The following is a 17738-nucleotide window of genomic DNA, read 5'->3' on the forward strand; positions in this document are numbered from 1 at the left end:
GACTGGGTAACAAAGAAACTGGGCCAGGGAGAGTCCCTGGACATCATGTATTTAGACTTCAGTAAGGCTTTTGACTGAACAAGATGAACGCGATGGGCCTAGGAGAAACACTGACTGCATGGGTAGAAGACTGGCTTAGCGGTAGACTTCAAAGGGTAATGGTAAACGGTATTCCCTCAAAAACGTCAGAAGTGACCAGTGGAGTGCTGCAGGGCTCGGTCTTGGGCCCGATACCATTCAATATCTTTGTGAGGGATCTGCCTCAGGGACTTCGATGTAAAACTACATTATTCGCCTATGACGCTAAACTATGCAACATTGTGGGCAGCGCAGCAGAACCTGATAGCACAATCATGCCCGGCACTATGGAGCAGGACCTACTTTTACTAGAACAATGGTCCAGTACTTGGCAACTGAATTTTAATGCCCAAAAAATGTAAGGTTATGTACCTTGGTAGCAGAAATCCATGCATAACATACAACCTAAATGGTGAAAACCTAACCAGAACTGTAGCAGAACGGGACTTGGGAGTAATCATCCGGAAGATATGAAAGCTGCCAATCAGGTGGAGAAAGCTTCAGCAAAAGCTAAACAAATGCTGGGTTGCATCAGAAGGAGCTTTATCAGTCGTAAGCCTGAAGTTCTACTGCCGTTGTACAGATCAATGGTGAGACCTCACCTGGAGTACTGTGTTCAGTTCTGGAGGCCACATTATCAAAAGGATGTGAAGAGAATGGAGTCGATTCAGCGAATGGCCACTAGGATGGTCTCAGGACTTAAAGATCTCCCATATGAAGAACATTTGAGCAGGCTGCGCTTATATTATCTCGAAGAGCGCAGGGAAAGGGGGGACATGATAGAAACATTCAAATACATCACGGGCCGTATTGATGTGGAGGAAGAAATATTTTGTCTTACGGGTCCCACAGCGACAAGAGGGCATCCGCTAAAACTCAGGGGGGGAAGATTTCATGGAGACACCAGAAAGTATTTCTTCACCGAAAGGGTGATTGATTGATGGAATGGTCTTCCACGTCAGGTAGTCGAGGCCAGTACCACGCTCGACTTCAAGGGAAGATGAGACAGACAGGTGGGGTCGCTCCAGAGGAATGCTTAAAAGATGAATTCTCGAAGGAGGGAGGGTTCTTGAGTGGGCAGACTTGTTGGCCCTCGGCCCTTTTCTGCCGTCATACTCTATGTTTTCTTTCTCACTCACACACTTCTAAAACCAGACCAAGCTCCTCCGAATTCTTCCCTGGTAACTACCAGGTTCTCTCCAAACCCTCCCTGGACTTCCCTTACCAGTGTCTCCGCTGGCCATCACCAGTCACTCGCCAGTCACCATCGGCCAATGATCTCTGGTTATATGAACTGCTTCCTTCTGGGTCTTCCGGCCACTTCTAGTATCATTACCAGTCTCTCCGGTCACTCACCAGTCACCATCTGCCTAGGACCTCAAACTCCTCTAGCTGCTTCCTCTGGTCCATCTGCCTTTTACTTGTTCGTCACCCTCAGCCAGGCTTCCACCACAGGTACACTGGTCCTTCACAGACTCTCTCCATCAGGCCCTCTGTCAGTCATCAAGCTTGACCCTCTACTGGATAGGCCGGTCTAGGTCAGGCTTACCAAGGGTTAGGCTGAAGCCAGCATTCCTCCCTCGAGGGTCACCTGGACTACCGAAGAAGCTCTTGTTTTCCCCAGCTCTCTGTGCTGGAACTTTTCAGCACCCTTTTTCACTCAGGATGTGTAGACACTTCCCAGGTGCCTTTGCAGGATCTTATATGCAAATGAGCTCCATTCCCACTCCTGAGGCTTTCCTCTGCTGCCCAGTGACAGGATCTTCACTCTGTCACAATCATTGTTTCTTCTAGTGCTGGGTGGGGCATAGTGTTTATTTTTTATTGTTCTTGCCATTGATCCTTGAACTAAGAAGAAACCTACTAAATGGACTGGTTAGTTGGACAATGTTACAAGGATTGAGGAAGGGTCGTTTACAAGCACTTGAAAGAGGAAACTGCTGGCAGGGAAACCAGACTCTGCTCTCTGAAACCTTGATTTGCATGTTTAATTGTGACTAGCTGAAGAATTTATACTTTTGGCCTATCATTTTATTTATTTAAAAAATTTCTTACCCGCTTATTACCTAAGCGGGTTACAGTAGAAAAGAGAAACATTCAAAACGTACACAAACATATTATAAAACATAGATCCTATCCTGTTCTTCCAAACATTCACTAAAACTAGCATCACGCTAATAAAAAAGTTTGTACTATGCAAACTCCTAAAATACAGTTCTCTTCAAAACTAATAAAAAGACTCTGGATTCCTAAAATCATCAAAGAAAACCAAACCTTAAATTTGGACTTATCCCTTAACAAGTGACTTTGTTGTTGCTTCATTTTTACTTCACTAGTAAAGAATTTGGACCTCTGCAAGTGAAAAGCATGGCTTCGGCACCGACCTGAAATGCCGGCATATTTTTGTCAGAAACCCTGCCCTGCTGCCAAAGTCAGCCTCCCCCTTGGGCCCTGACAGAAAAACATGCTCCCCATTTCTCCTTAGAGTTATATTGATCTCAATAAGGTCCATTTAATCGTAAAATGGTTATCGCATCAGAAAATCACCTTTTGAAGTTTCTTGGCGGTCACAGGTGGTTCAAATTTGTCATTTATACCAAAGAATTGCTTCAGTTCATCCAGAGGACTTTCTTTTGGTGGCTCTTGGCTGGAAAACAAAATCAAATTGTCCATTAGCACAGCCTGCAAGGCATTTTAGCAGCAGCTACCCTTTCACAGCCTCATCTGCTTGGGGACCTTACAATTAGGGGGCATCTAGTCAATCAAATCATGGGGGGAGGGGTTGGCTACAGGTGTGGATGCAGCTCAGAGGTGTTTACAGGGAAGATGCTCACCTCCATGGGAAGTAAAGACTGCTATTACTCTACTGCCAGGAACTTTCAGGGTAAGATTAAAATCTGCTAACAGGACATTTGTAAAATCCACCCACACATCTAAGATGAGGTGTAGCAGGTCAGGTAATATCAACTCATTGCCTCTGGGTACTTTGTGTCCCTATCTTAACCGACAACATACTGCCCCCTGAACCTCAGAATCAGGAATCTTCTGGGCTTCTAAGTTATCACAAATCATCATCACAGCAATGCTCCCTTTAGTTTTTATTTGGGAACAACAGATAATGGAACATCCAGCAAAGTACCAAGTAAATTGAGTTATCGAGTGTACAAGAATAATTGCATCACTGGCCTGTATGCAGAACTTTAATACAAAATCATGAGGAATTTTGTTGCATAATTCTCTCTCCAAATAGTACATAAGAACATAAGAGCTGCCATACTGGGACAGACAGGTCCATCAAGTCCAGTATCCTATTCCATCAAGCACCTGGCAAGATCCCAAGGAGTAAAACAGATTTTATACTGTTTATTCTGGAATAAGCAGTGGATTTTCCCCAAGCCATCTCAATAATGGCTTATGGATTTTTGTTTTAGGAAGTTATCCAACCTTTTTTTTTTTTTTTAAACCCTGCTAAGCTAACTGCTTTCACCCCATTCTCTGGAAATAAATTCCGAAGTTTAACTACACGTTGCAAGAAGTAGCCATCTACTGACAAAAACACCAAAAAAGAAAATAAAAAGACAATAGAATTACCAAAGAAACAAGAGGTAAAATAGATAATATTGTATTCCAGCAAACTGGAAAAAGGATGAAAAACTTCACAACTAAGAAAAAACCCTAGCCATCAATAAATGGAATGAAAACATCAAAGAAGTACTAGATGAAATATGCCCTAAAAGAGTGAACAAAATCAGAACTACTATGACTGAAAAAGGAATGCAGGGTCCCGGAAAGAAAATGGAAAAAGCAGCAAACTGAAGATAACAAAATCTTATGGAGAAAAAAGATCAACCACTACAAAACTCAAACAAAACTAGCCAAACCAGATTTGAAAAAGTTATTTCAAATAACGCACTTCCCAGCTAATCAATAAATGCCCCAATTGGCTAAATTTTGTAAGGAGGAATAAATGAGTTTTATTTTATAGACATCCAGGGAGGGGGGAGGAAATGGAATGGGAACTTGATTTAGGGATTTCATGAATAGTTTTATTAAGGTTTTATTTTACTTGTATATCAGTACCGTCCCGGTTGTTTGGCCATCGAGCGTTCCATTCTAAAAGTACACATCTCCCTCGTTATTCGCGGGGAATAGGGAAATACCACGAATATCCGGCTCTGACCCACCCTTGCCTCCCTTCCGCCTTCCCCCAGCATCCCAGCCTTACCTGGTCTAGTGGGCTTTCGGGGAAAGAGCGATCTTCCTACGCTCCTGCCCCATGCAGATCGCTGCTGTGAGTTCCCATAGTCTCTCGAGACTACGACGGCAACTCCCCACAGCCATTTCCTATTGGCGATCTACACGGGGCAGGAGCGTAGGAAAATCGCTCCTGCCCCGAAAGCCCGCTAGACCACCAGATAAGGCCGGGATGAAGGCAAAAATATGGGTTCGGTTTATTTCCCCCCTCCCCCCAAAAAAAATCGTGATTATGTGAAATCGCGAGTGCAGAAACCACGAATGGGGAGGGGGAAGTGTAGAACAAAGAGATTCCCACCCGAAAGTGTAATTTATGGGACTCTTGTGTTCACCAGATGGAGGTTTAATCAGAGTAGTTCAGCAAAGGGTCTGGGTAGCATAGTTAGGGCTCCTTTTACAAAGCCGCATTAGCAGTTTAACCTGCGTTAATTTTCCGACCACGCTAGCGCACGCTAAAAATGTGTGTGCGATAAAGCAGGTAAAAGGAGCCCTTAGTAGAACCTGAATCAAGATTTTTCCTCTTTCTACCTGAACCTTTCTTTCCCTTCCATGGGTACAATGGGCATAGAAAACTCAGACAGATACAATGGGGAAAATACCATTTCATTGTATGTAATGTAATGTAATGTAATTTGTAATGTAATGTAATTTATTTCTTATATACCGCTACATCCGTTAGGTTCTAAGCGGTTTACAGAAAATATACATTAAGATTAGAAATAAGAAAGGTACTTGAAAAATTCCCTTACTGTCCCGAAGGCTCACAATCTAACTAAAGTACCTGGAGGGTAATAGAGAAGTGAAAAGTAGAGTTAGAGGAAAAATAAAAATAAAATAAACATTTTAACAAGACAGCATTGATCTAAATACTTTGGAAGGTAGAAGAGAGGAGAGAAAGGAATAGAAGCAGAAATTTAAATGATAGAAATAGAACAAAACAAAGACAAAAGGCAAAACAATAGATAAGATTAAAGATAAATCATAAGTCTAACTTTCCATATGTTCTTTGTGACCTAAGTAGAAAAGGTTGATAGGAAGACTATGAATTCAAGAAATGGAATGAAATGAAACTTTCCACCTATACTAATTTCTCCAACAGCCTGAAGATAAAGTGTTCTCGATCCTCAATTTATCACAGGTGCCAAAATCCTCAGAATTCAAAGCTTTGAGCTTGACTCATTACCTTTCTCTAAGACCCTTAGTGAGACTAGATCTTTAGGATTTTCTTTCAGAAATTGAATTAACTATTTTGTGTGTGTGTGCGTATCTTTAGCAGAAAAAAATGCTGCCTTTGAGATAAAAATCGTTTCCAAAGGGGCCAGGATTTTGCTCTGTTGTCCTTACAAATGCAGGTCATCTCCCTTCTGGGAGCTTAGCCAAGTCCATCTTCAAAAAGGAGATATTTAGTCTTACCTGTAAATTTCCTATTCTTGGGGCCTGCTAGACACCAATGGGTTATATCCCCTGACCAGCAGATGAAGGTAGAAAAGCAGCAGGTGCATCTTGGAGCTACCTAGTATACATCTAACAAACCCCAAGGACTTGATGACAGCTTACAAATCCCTGCACAACACGGCACCAGACCACATGTCAACCAAGCAAACCACTCCAGTCGCAGGAGGAAACTCACCTCCAAACACCTCCTGGTCGTGCTCTCCAACTACTCCCATTTCATATCCTAAACTTCAGAAAAGCAACAGAGACTTCTCTCTTCTCCTAAACTCTTGCCTATTACCGTACGAGACAAATAAAGAAAGTTCTATTGGAACCAGTCCTTCTGTATATGCTGATTTAGGATGAACACATACTCTACACGTACATATGTTGGGTTATGATTCACACATTGTATTGTAAGTCTGTCAAATTGTAACCCGTCTGACTGTAAATTATGTATGTTCACCTGTAACCTGTTCTGAGCTCATTGAGGAGAACAGGCTAAAAAAAATAAAGGTAAACTGGTAAAAGGGCTGGAACACTGCCCATACGCCGAGAGGTTGGATAGGCTGGGGCTCTTCTTTCTGGAAAAAAGGAGGCTCAGGGGAGATATGATAGAGACCTTCAAGATCATGAGGGACATAGAGAGGGTGGATAGGGACTGATTCTTCAGACTGAGGGGGACAACAGGTACGAGGGGGCATTCGGAGAAACTGAAGGGAGATAGGTTCAAAACAAATGCAAGGAAGTTCTTTTTCACCCAAAGGGTCATGAACACTTGGAATGCGCTACCGGAGGAAGTGGTCAGGCAGAGTACGGTACAGGGATTCAAACAGGGATTGGACGGATTCCTGAGGGATAAAGGGATCGTGGGATACTGAGGGAGGAGCTGGGATGTAACACAAGTATAGAAAGCTAACCAGGTAATAAGTATAGAAACCCAACAGGTCGTGCATGTGCAAGACCGGAGGGTTAGGACTACGATGGGAAGATAGGACTTCAATGAGAAACCAAGGTGGCAAGGGAGCCCCTTCTGGTGATTCAGACAGGTCGTGACCTGTTTGGGCCGCCGCGGGAGCGGACTGCCGGGCAGGATGGACCTATGGTCTGACCCGGCGGAGGCACTGCTTATGTTCTTATGTTCTTAAGGTAACCAAACCTACTCATAAGAACAGCTTTACTGGGTCAGATAAATGGTCCATCAAGCCCAGTAGCTCATTCTCACGGTGGCCAATCCAGGTCACTAGTACCTGGCCAAAACCCAAAGAGTAGCAACATTCCATGCAGAATCTCAAAGAATAGCAAGGTTCCGGAATCCCAGAGAGTAACAAGATTCTAGAACCCCAAAGAGTAGCAACATTCCATGCTACCGATCCAGGGCAAGCAGTGGCTTCCCCCATGTCTTTCTCAGGTATTTGATCTTTCAAAAGAACACAGAATGAAAACTGCCAGACTGCAGAACTGTTGGTAAGGAATCCCAACCCTCTAATTTCCCAAGGGTGGGTCGGGGCTGGTCAAATATAGCAACTATTATCACCAAAAATTACATGTCCCAGTGATCAGGCCTGATACTGGGGACAGCTCCTGTACTCCCCAATATCTGATCTAGAGCTCTCTTGGGGCCATTCTCCTCCTCCCCAACAGCATTGTCCCCAAATCAGACCAACTTGCTTCAGAGGCCTCGGCACACTATTTTAAAATTAGGTGGAGCTAAGAGAAGGGAAAATTCCATAAGAGCAGCTATACTGGGACATGTCCATCAAGCCCAGCATCCTGCTTCCAAAAGTGGCCAACTCAGGTCATGAGTAACTGGCAAGATCCCAAAGAGTAAAACATATTTTACGCTGCTTATCCTAGGAATAAGCAGTGGTTTATGAACTTCTCTTTTAGGAAGTTATCCAAGCCCATTTTTTTAACCCCGCTAAGCTAATTGATTTTACCACATTCTCTAGTAACGAATTCCAGAGTTTAATTACACATTGTGTGAAGAAATATTTTCTCTAATTTTAAATCTACTACTTAATAGTTTCATCGCATGCCCCCTAGTCCTAGTGTAAACAAACAATTCACATCTGCCTGTTCCACTCCACTCAGTCTTATGTGACCCTTGCAAAAATCATAGGATGGGACATACACACGCCTGTGTATATTAACAGAAAGAACCTAATCTTTCATTCTGTTACATAAACAAAGGAGGTGACGTACCAAAGAAGTCAGACGTCTAGGGCAGTGGTTCCCAACCCTGTCCTGGAGGACCCCCACGCCAGTCAGGTTTTCAGGATATCCCTAATGAATATGCATAAGAGAGATCTGCATATAATTGAGGTGCCAGACATGCAAATGTGCTCCATACATATTCATTAGGGTTATCCTGAAAACCCGACTGGCCTAAGGGTCCTCCAGGATAGGGTTGGGAACCACTGGTCTAGGGTGCAACAGAAGAGCCTGCCTGCAAAATCGAGGACTCAAAAACGGCATTCTCTTGAGCTGCCATGTCCACTTTGTAGAACCTTGTAAAGGTATGAAGAGTAGACCAAGTAGTTGCTCTACAGATCTCTTCAGATGGAACCAACCGGGACTTCGTCCATAAAGACGCCACACATCTGGTCAAACGAGCTTTGAGAGAAATAGGTGGCTGTTTGCCACAGCCAATGTAAGTCAACGAAATTGCCATGCAAAGCCATCTAATGATAGAAGCCTTGGAAGCTGGTCTGCCTCATTTTGACTGACTTGTTAGAACAAAAAGATGATTAGAAAATTGAGAATAATCGGTTCTTTCCAGGTAGTGGAGTAAAACTCTTTGCACATCCAGCCTCTGCAATATTTTATCCTGCTTAGTCGAACCCATAAGATGAAAAGTGGGCAAACGAACCTCTTGGTTCATGTGAAAGGCTAATACAACCTTTGGTAGAAAAGAAGGTACCAGGCACAGTGAAACCCCAGCCTCCATGATACTGAGGAAGGTCTCGTCACAGGAAAGAGCCTATAATTTTAAAATCCGTCTCACTGTGACTATTGCCACCAGAAATACCTTCTTCACCATGAGATCCAGAAGAGACGCCTCTTGGAGAGGCTCATATGGGAGCTTAGAAAGACTCCTAACTTTTTTTGCCACTCCCCATTTACCGTCCTTTTTTATTAATTTTACTTCGATGAATTTTAAACAACCTTTCCCTCCCCTACTTTCCTTCCATCTCATGTATGTTAATCCGAATTCGTGTAGTATTTTTAATATTTGATAAAATATTGCTTTTACCTATTTTAATTGTCCCTTACAATCTTTTTATATTGTACACCGTCTAGACACTTGAAGCCCTTCAAGACAATACTAAGATTCTAGGATGGAAAAGGCAGGCGCAACGGAGGCTGCAACCTGAGCCCCCTTCAAAAACTGGGTCACATCCAGGTGAGATGCCAGTAATAGCTTTCCTCCTCAAGCTCGGAAGCATGAGAGGCCTGCCACCTGGACTTTGAGAGACGCCACCACTAATCCTTTTTCTAGTCAACTTGTAGAAATGCCAGGATCAAAGGAATTAGCACCTCGAAAGGCTAACCACCTGATCTTTGGCACACCAGAGCTGAAAAGCCTCCTAAGGCCTTAGTGTAAGCTGCAAATGTCTAGGACTTTTTTGCTCAGAGAGTCAAAATGACTACCTTCGAATAACCCTTGCGGGGTAAGGCTATGTGCTCAAGAGCCCTCCGTAGGAATTGGTCTCTGACATGAACAGGTAGCTTGATGCATCTGTCTGGATGGAGATACACTAGATTCACATACCAAGGTGGAGTTACCAGGATTACAAATCCTGGGTGATTCATGATTATGTGGATGACCCAGCCCACCATGGGCCACAGTGGAAACACATATAGAAGCCTCTCTTCCAACCAGGGCTGAACTAATGCGTCCAACCCTGCGCTTCCCAGTTCATCTCCTCGGCTGTAGAAGCAATTTACCTTTGCATTCTTGGCTGAGGCCATCAAGTCCATCACCAGTTTCCCCCAGCGTTGCAAAATGAGGTTAAATGCTCTTCAGGGCAGCGACAACTGCCACACCAAGCAAGTGATCCCTAATGCCTTTGTTTAGCGGTGTCACTGCTGTTTTAAGCTGAGGCACTCCCTAGTTTTTATCCTCTTGGCGTTGAAATATTCTCTTCATTTAGCCCATGCATTCTTGAAATCCAGTACTACATTTTGTGTTTACTACCAACCCCTGATATCTGCCTTCCTTTCCATGAAAAAATATATCCAGATATTGCTCCTGAGTTTACTTTCTTTCAGATTCAAGCTTCAGATTCTACATCATCCCCACCATTGTGAAAGGCCTGTTGTTCATTAATACAGATCAAATATTTAAAAATCTGTATCACATCCCCTCTGTCCAAATGCTTCAATATTTCAATAACTCAATTCAAACTTTTTGGAATGGAACACGAGCTGAGAGAAGTCCTGCAGTTATCCACACTCACAAGTCCTGTCAGCTCCAGACAGGCTCATGGGGAGCAAATGGCTGGAGTGCAACAGCCCAGAAGAGACATATTGCTTTATTTATTCGTCACCCTTCAATAATTATTTCAAGTACATGGCAGTCAAATGACATAAAACAAAACAGTTTTAACAAGCATTTCTCAATGTAAGGGGCATCCTACCACGTGATGCTTGTGAGAAGCCAATGCCTGGACCACAACAGTGCTCCTCACAGCTAATGGGCATACAGCAGTTAAAGGGTAGGGGCTCTGGCTCCCAAGAGGTTCAGCTGGTACATGGGGTAGGGGTTGTCTGGAGCCTTGCAGGATATAACTCAAAAGTTTCAAGTTTATTAGGTGTTTAAATAACACCTATCAAGGTTATCTAAGTGGTTTTACAATCAGGTACTCAAGAATTTTCCCTCTCTGTCCCGGTGGGCTCATAATCTATCTAACATACCTGGGGCTATGGAGGACTGAGTGACTTGCCCAGGGTCACAAAGAGCAGTGCGGGGTTTGAACCCACAACCCCAGGGTGCTGAGGCTGTAGCTCCAACCACTGCGCCACACGCTAGTTGAGAAAAAGAGGGAGGAAGGGATGGATTGGAAATGAGGAGAAAGGGAGTGGAGGAAAACAGGTTGCAACCCTCTGTCTACCCAAATTCTAAAATGATTTAACAGGGCAGGTCAGTACTTTTGAAAATCTGGCAGACCACCATGGCACTATCCTGGGTGGTCCAGGGGCAGAGTCTCGATGGAGCCAGGATTTACCCAGTTAGCAGTGATTTTCAGTCTGTTAACTGGGTAAGTACTCCAATAAAGTCAGCAGAGCAAAAGGCTGTTCTAACTTTATCTGGGCAGCGGTCTGAATATGTGCCAGCACACAAATAAATTCTAACGGCCATACAAAATTCAGATATGCTATGCCAGGTGCCCTGATTAAGCCTAGCACTGAATATCCAGATCAAAATCTACCTGCTGCGATCAGTCCCTTAGCAACTGCTGCCTACTGCAGGCTGAATACTGGGCCCAGAGTTCTCGACACATAAAAAACAATGTATAAATACAATTTAGAAAAAATCTGTATTTTGATTACCTATCTGTTTCTTCAGTTTTCCTTCTTTTTAATTTATCTGAAAAGTAAAATAATAAAATTTGCTGAACAGATTTCAAACGGAACAGTAATTTAAAAGGTACAGGGCACAATGCCTTCCTTGCTTATCCTGTGCACTAAAGTGTGAGGGGGAGGGGGAAGGTAACTATTAAGATGCATTAAAGCAACAATGCATGTTAGTTTGGGTTACTGCAGGCTGCCTAATAATGAGATACTAAGCATTAGAGAATGACATGGGGAAAAATTCTGTCCCCATCACCGTCCCGTCCCCGGACCACCATCCTCTGCACTACCCTTTCCCCGCTGGTCCTTTCACCGCCCTGTCCCTGCCGTCCCCTTCACCGCCCCGTCATCATCCCCGCTGTCTCTTTCACCGCCCCATCACCGTCCCCGTCTTCAGCGCCTTCTCCTCTCCATCCCCCGCACCCTTCATGCGGTCTAGCAGCTCCCTCCCGCCGGCCAGCCATGCATTTCTCTCCGTCCCTCCTTTTCCCTTACCTTTCCTTCTTGAAACTGGCGATTTCTATAAGGCTACGAGCTACAGCCAGAGCCTTGAAGTCGCGTCGGGTTGCCTGCTAGAAAAGTCTCCTCCGATGCAACCGGAAACAGGAAGTTGCATCAGAGGAGACTTTTTCCAGCAGGCAACGCGACGCGACTTCAAGGCTCTGGCTGTAATACAGATGGATGGCCGGCAGGAGAGAGTGGGCTGCCGGATCGAACCCTCGTTCACCGCGCGTTCACTACTTGTTCACTGCCCCGTGCTACCATTCACTGCTCCATGGGGCGGTGAATGGCCTTGTCCCCGAACTTGCGGTGACCTTTTTTTTTGGTCACCGACTGGATTGTGGCTCTCGAGGAGGGACTTTGACACCCCTGCACATTCCTGGGTATTATCCTACCAGGGCCACCTTAACTATTTGGCAAAGAGCAATTGTAGTTAAGATAAAATCAACAAGTTCTGTCAACCCCCTCAAACTCAAAGAATCATCAGTTCATAAATCTATCTATGTGGAAATTTTACTCATTACATTTAATTGTTGAATTTAATTATTAAAATTCTTCTGTGGGGAAGGCCTAGGAACCCTGAAAATTAATGGGAGAGACACACAAGTCTAAAGGTTTGCATTTGGCGTCTAATTCCTGGGTATTACTGGATAAGTGACCAGACACATGGGTGGTAGAACTGCTCAGCTGCGTACACATCCATCATTCTGTATGTCAGGGCTGCCCAATTCCGGTCCTCGAGATCTACTGGCAGGCAAAGTTTTCAGGATATCCACATGTATGAGAGAGATTTGCATACCAAGAAGGTAGGGAGAACGAGAGGGTACTGGATAGATTCCGTACAAACATAAGGAAGTTCTTCTTAACCCAGAGAGTGGTGGAAAACTGGAACGCTCTTCCGGACCCTCCAGGGATTCAAGACAAAGTTAGACCAGTTCCTGCTGAACCAGAACATACATAGGTAAGGCTAGTCTCAGTTAGGGCAATGGTCGACGTGAGAGCGGACTGCTGGGCACGATGGACCACTGGTCTGACCCAGTAGCGGCAATTCTTATGAAATCCTGAAAATCTGGCCTGCCAGGAGATCTCTAGGACCAGAATCGGGCAGCCCTTCTGTATGTGATGTTATCCCTGGAATGGATCACTGTGACCTGAATGTACACCTTTGCTGCTTTTTTCAGGTAATTGAAGTACCTTTTCTACGTCGTCTTCTCCTGTGACCGTGATCTCTTTCATTTGCTTGAGTTTTTATTTCAAAATACTTCTTCTGTAATTCCTGAAATTTCTGTTGAGAATGAAAGCAAATAATTAAGTGTGCATTCTTCTATATTAAAGAATAGCAATCCCAATTGACAAGCTCTGTTCTTTAACCTTAAAGAACCTGCATGGAGAGTCCCCTACTATCACTATTTATTATTTCTACAGTGCTACCAGACACACACACCGTTGCACATTAAACATGAAAAGATGGTTCCTGCTCAAAAGAGCTTACAATCCGACAGCCAACGTGAACAAAATGGTAAATCAATATAAGCTGCTCATGTAGAGAAATACAAAGGGATGATGGAGTAGAGGACTACAGAGGGAATGAGAAACCAATATGGTGCTTTACCAGTAGGTAGGGTTAAGACTTAAATGCAGTTTCAAAAAAGTGTGTTTTCAGCCTGGATTTGAAGACCACCAGAGACGAAGCCCGACATATCGAGTCAGGCAGGTTGTTCCAGGCATATGGCGCAGCAAGGCAGAAGAAACGGAGTCGGGAGTTGACTGTAGAGAAGGGTACAGACAAGACACACTTGCCCTGGGCAGATTATAGGGAGTGATAAGAGGAGAGATATGAGGAACTGCAGAGTGAATACACTTGTAGGTCAGTAAGAAGAGTTTGAACTGTGTGTGGAAGCAGATAGGGAGCCAGTGAAACGACTGAAGGAGAGGGGAACGTGAGCATAACGACACTTGCCTTCTGATATTATCGTTTCCATCCTTGAAAGGGGTAAAATATAATAATAACAACTTATATACCGCAGTACCGTGAAGTTCTGTGCGGTTTACAAAAGATTAAAAATACAATTGAATAAGAGATAGAAATAAAATGATTAGAATAAAATTAAACAAATCTGAATAGATTACTAAGCTTTACAATTATCCATACAAGCTAATTATCCATCTATTTCAAGAACAAATGTGTCTTTAGATGTCTCCTAAATTCCACATATGAATTACAAAGCTTGATCCTTATCCCAAAATGCCACTTGGTATGATAAAAGACACTGATTATGTTTTTTAAATTTACAACCTCTAGCAGGGGGAAAGACAGAATTCAAATGCGAGTTCCTCCTATATTTATTGGTTGCAAAAGAAAAGAGCTGTTATATATTTAGGGGTTAAACCAAACAACACCTTGAAACCGAAACAACCAATCTGGAACTTCACCCGCGCCTCCACTGGCAACCAACGCAGTTTCCAGTAAGAAGGTGTCACATGGTCGAACTTCTTCAACCCAAAAATCATTCTGAACCATGCACAGTCGCTGCATATTCCTCTGAGAAATTGCCAAATAGGCTGACTAAGTATAAGAGACTGCACCAAAATTCTGAATGATGAAACATCAAAGCTTCCAAAGGGTGAAGAAGCTCTTATTAACCAAAGAGTCTACCTGGTTCTTCATACTCAGGCCATGATCCAGTATTATTCCCAATATCTTAATGGTAGATTGAACATTTATTTCTGATCAAAGATGTCTTAGTATCATATTGGCATGGAGAAGCCACAAAAAGCTTTGTTTTTCCTGAGTTAAGCTTTAATTTAAATTCAATCATCCACTGTTCCATTAAACCTAATGCTTCTGTTGCTATAGGGACTACTTCTGAAAGAGAATTAGCAAATGGGATCATGATCGTAATATCATCCACATAGCTAACCAATTTTACCCCCACGTCAGACAGTCGAACGCCCAATGAGGAGATGTAGACACCTGCATACAATATATATGTACACAAACACTCTGTTTACAGTGGTGATAAAAACATTTCACAAACTATTGTGCTGGTCATCATATAGATGTGTGCCGAAGTTCAATTATGGCAATGTTTCCTCATGCTATTGCTAGCTGCTATAACGCTGACTCGTGGTGACCATGTCCACTATGGCCTATTGCTATAATGCCGATTCATCATAGTCATCCTCTTCAGAACACTTTCCACTAGATCAGCACTGGCCTGCTTTCCTAAAAGCATCCTTAGGCGTCGTAATGTGTCGAAATGCCTCAAAGAAGTATTCGGACAGCTGGGAGAGAAGGGTGAAGCCTGAGGAACACCAGATGAATTATTCCAAATACCTGACAACTCATCTTTGAACCGAACCTGATAAGTATGGAACATAAGAAAGCCTCATTGCAGCTCATTCAAATATCAAACTACAAAAACAAGAGATTCACACAACCATCACGTTATGCACTGTTTCATAAACAACTGAAAGTGTGGCTCTTCCAACAATTCTAAATGGAAGCCTAACTCGACCCAAATTTTGTAATGCATGACGATGACTGTGAAGCAAATACACTAAGCCATGAACTCACTGTCCTGCAAATCGAAGATAGGAATACAACTGATTTCTCCTGCACTCTATTATATAGACACTTGTGTCACTTTAACTGCTACTACAATGTTTTGTGATGCATTAACTCAGGGGTGTCCAACCTTTTGGCTTCCCTGGGCCGCACTGGCCCAAAAAAAATTTTCTGGGGCCGCACAAGACAGAGGAGTGAGCCAGCAAGACAGTAAACACCCGGGGGAAGCAAAGGAAAACACTGCGTCGCCCTTGACCGGGGCCGCAGGTTGGCCACCCCTTTTGTCTTTGTTTTGTTCTATTTCTATCATTTAAATTTCTCCAGAATTCTACTGTTCAACGGCTCCCCCTTCTGCTTCTATTCCTTTCTCTCCTCTCTTCTACCTTCCAAAGTATTTAGATCAATGCTGTCTTGTTAAAATGTTTATTTTATTTTTATTTTTCCTCTAACTCTACTTTTCACTTCTCTATTACCCTCCAGGTACTTTAGTTAGATTGTGAGCCTTCGGGACAGTAAGGGAATTTTTCAAGTACCTTTCTTATTTCTAATCTTAATGTATATTTTCTGTAAACCGCTTAGAACCTAACGGATGTAGCGGTATATAAGAAATAAATTACATTACATTACATTAACTCATGTAATAACTGCTGCTGTACTGCTTTGATTCATTAACATGTTGTGATGCATTAACTCACGCTGTAATCCACCCCGAACCCTACCACGAAGGGTATCTCTGCTTAGGTTGTTTAATTAATGTTGCAAAGTTATACGATACATTTACTGATATTGTAGCCCACCTCAAACTCCACCTCAGAGGATATAAGACCACAAATAACATAACAATCGCTGGAAATGAACTGTAACTTTCCTGAGAAATCTTTATTCTACAGCTAATATTTCTTACCCTTTGTACAACAGATCAATCCTTTTTTTAATTGTTAAACTTGCTGAGAAAGCTGAATAGAGACTTGAAATATGGACTAATTGTTATTCCGCAATTTGTAATAGCCGACAACCCAAGTTCTAATCCCACCTCCTCCAATCATCATGAGAAAACCCTGGCACATTATTAAGGGTCATTTTTACTAACCTGCATTAGGCACTAATGAACACCTAAAATTCAATGCGCAAGCCCAAAAATACATTACTGAGGGGGTGGAAAGTGGACATCCTGGCGTTAATCAGTTAGAGGCAGATTCTGCAAAGGGTGCCGTAATCAGCAGCTGGCTACAAAACCAGCACCGTTCGCGTGTTAATCACGCTACAGAATTGCGGCTCCCACTAAAGGTAGGCATCGACATTGTAAGACAGGGTTTTAAAGGTCTACATTATGGGCACCTACTTTCTGACGGAGTATCATGCCTAACAGCAGCTAAGGTCATTTCCGACTGAAAGCACACCTACTTTGACCTCAGAAGGAACCGCCAGCTGTCACCGTGCATGAAGGAGGACAGGGTACTACTCAAAAGGGTCCAGAGAAGAGCGACTAAGATGGTTAAGGGGTTGGAGGAGCTGCCGTACAGTGAAAGATTAGAGAAACTGGGCCTCTTCTCCCTCGAACAGAGGAGATTGAGAGGGGACATGATCAAAACATTCAAGATACTGAAGGGGATAGACTTAGTAGATAAGGACAGGTTGTTCACCCTCTCCAAGGTGGGAGAACGAGAGGGCACTCTCTAAAGTTGAAAGGGAATAGATTCCATTCAAACGTAAGGAGGTTCTTCTTCACCCAGAGAGTGGTGGAAAACGAATGCTCTTCCGGAGGCTGTTATAGGGGAAAACACCCTCCAGGGATTCAAGACAAAGTTAGACAAGACAAAGTTAGACAAGTTTCTGCTGAATCGGAACATATGCAGGTAGGGCTAGTCTCAGTTAGGGTGCTGGTCTTTGACTTAGGGGCCGCCGCTGGAGCGGACTGCTGGGCACGATGGACCACTGGTCTGACTCAGTAGCGGCAATTCTTATGTCTCTATAGATGTTATCAGCCTTTTTGTAGGTACCTGTGGGCGCCTACGTTTTTAACAAGATTTTAATTGTTTTTCAATCAGTGCACCAATTAAACAAATTAAGTTAGGAGGCAGAATGGCACTTACAGCGCCATTTGCAGAATCTGCCCTTAGTGTGCTAATTGCTCTTACAACCATTGTCTGTGCTCTTCAATCTCTCCCTAAGCACGGGAAGAGTCCCCTTGGACTGGAAAACAGCTAACGTTATTCCACTCCACAAAAAGGGCTGCAGGACAGAGATGGCAAATTACAGACCGGTAAGTCTCACATCCATAGTATGCAAACTCATGGAAACACTGATCAAACAGAAACTTGATATA

At 43.3% G+C, this 17738-nt stretch overlaps 1 protein-coding gene across 1 annotated transcript in view; it reads right to left on the reverse strand.

Annotated features, from left to right (window-relative positions):
- Positions 1 to 17738, reverse strand: part of FAM204A (family with sequence similarity 204 member A) — a 72165-nt gene that overhangs the window by 47170 nt on the left and 7257 nt on the right. Inside the window, exons 3-5 of the mRNA XM_033943288.1 lie at positions 13039 to 13129; positions 11323 to 11359; positions 2626 to 2725 (exon numbers count right to left, since the gene is read on the reverse strand). Coding sequence (XP_033799179.1) covers positions 2626 to 2725; positions 11323 to 11359; positions 13039 to 13129 — 228 coding nt within the window. The remainder of the gene's footprint in view (positions 1 to 2625; positions 2726 to 11322; positions 11360 to 13038; positions 13130 to 17738) is intronic.

The sequence above is a fragment of the Geotrypetes seraphini genome, chromosome 4, assembly GCF_902459505.1.
Source record: "Geotrypetes seraphini chromosome 4, aGeoSer1.1, whole genome shotgun sequence".
Lineage (NCBI taxonomy): Eukaryota > Metazoa > Chordata > Amphibia > Gymnophiona > Dermophiidae > Geotrypetes > Geotrypetes seraphini.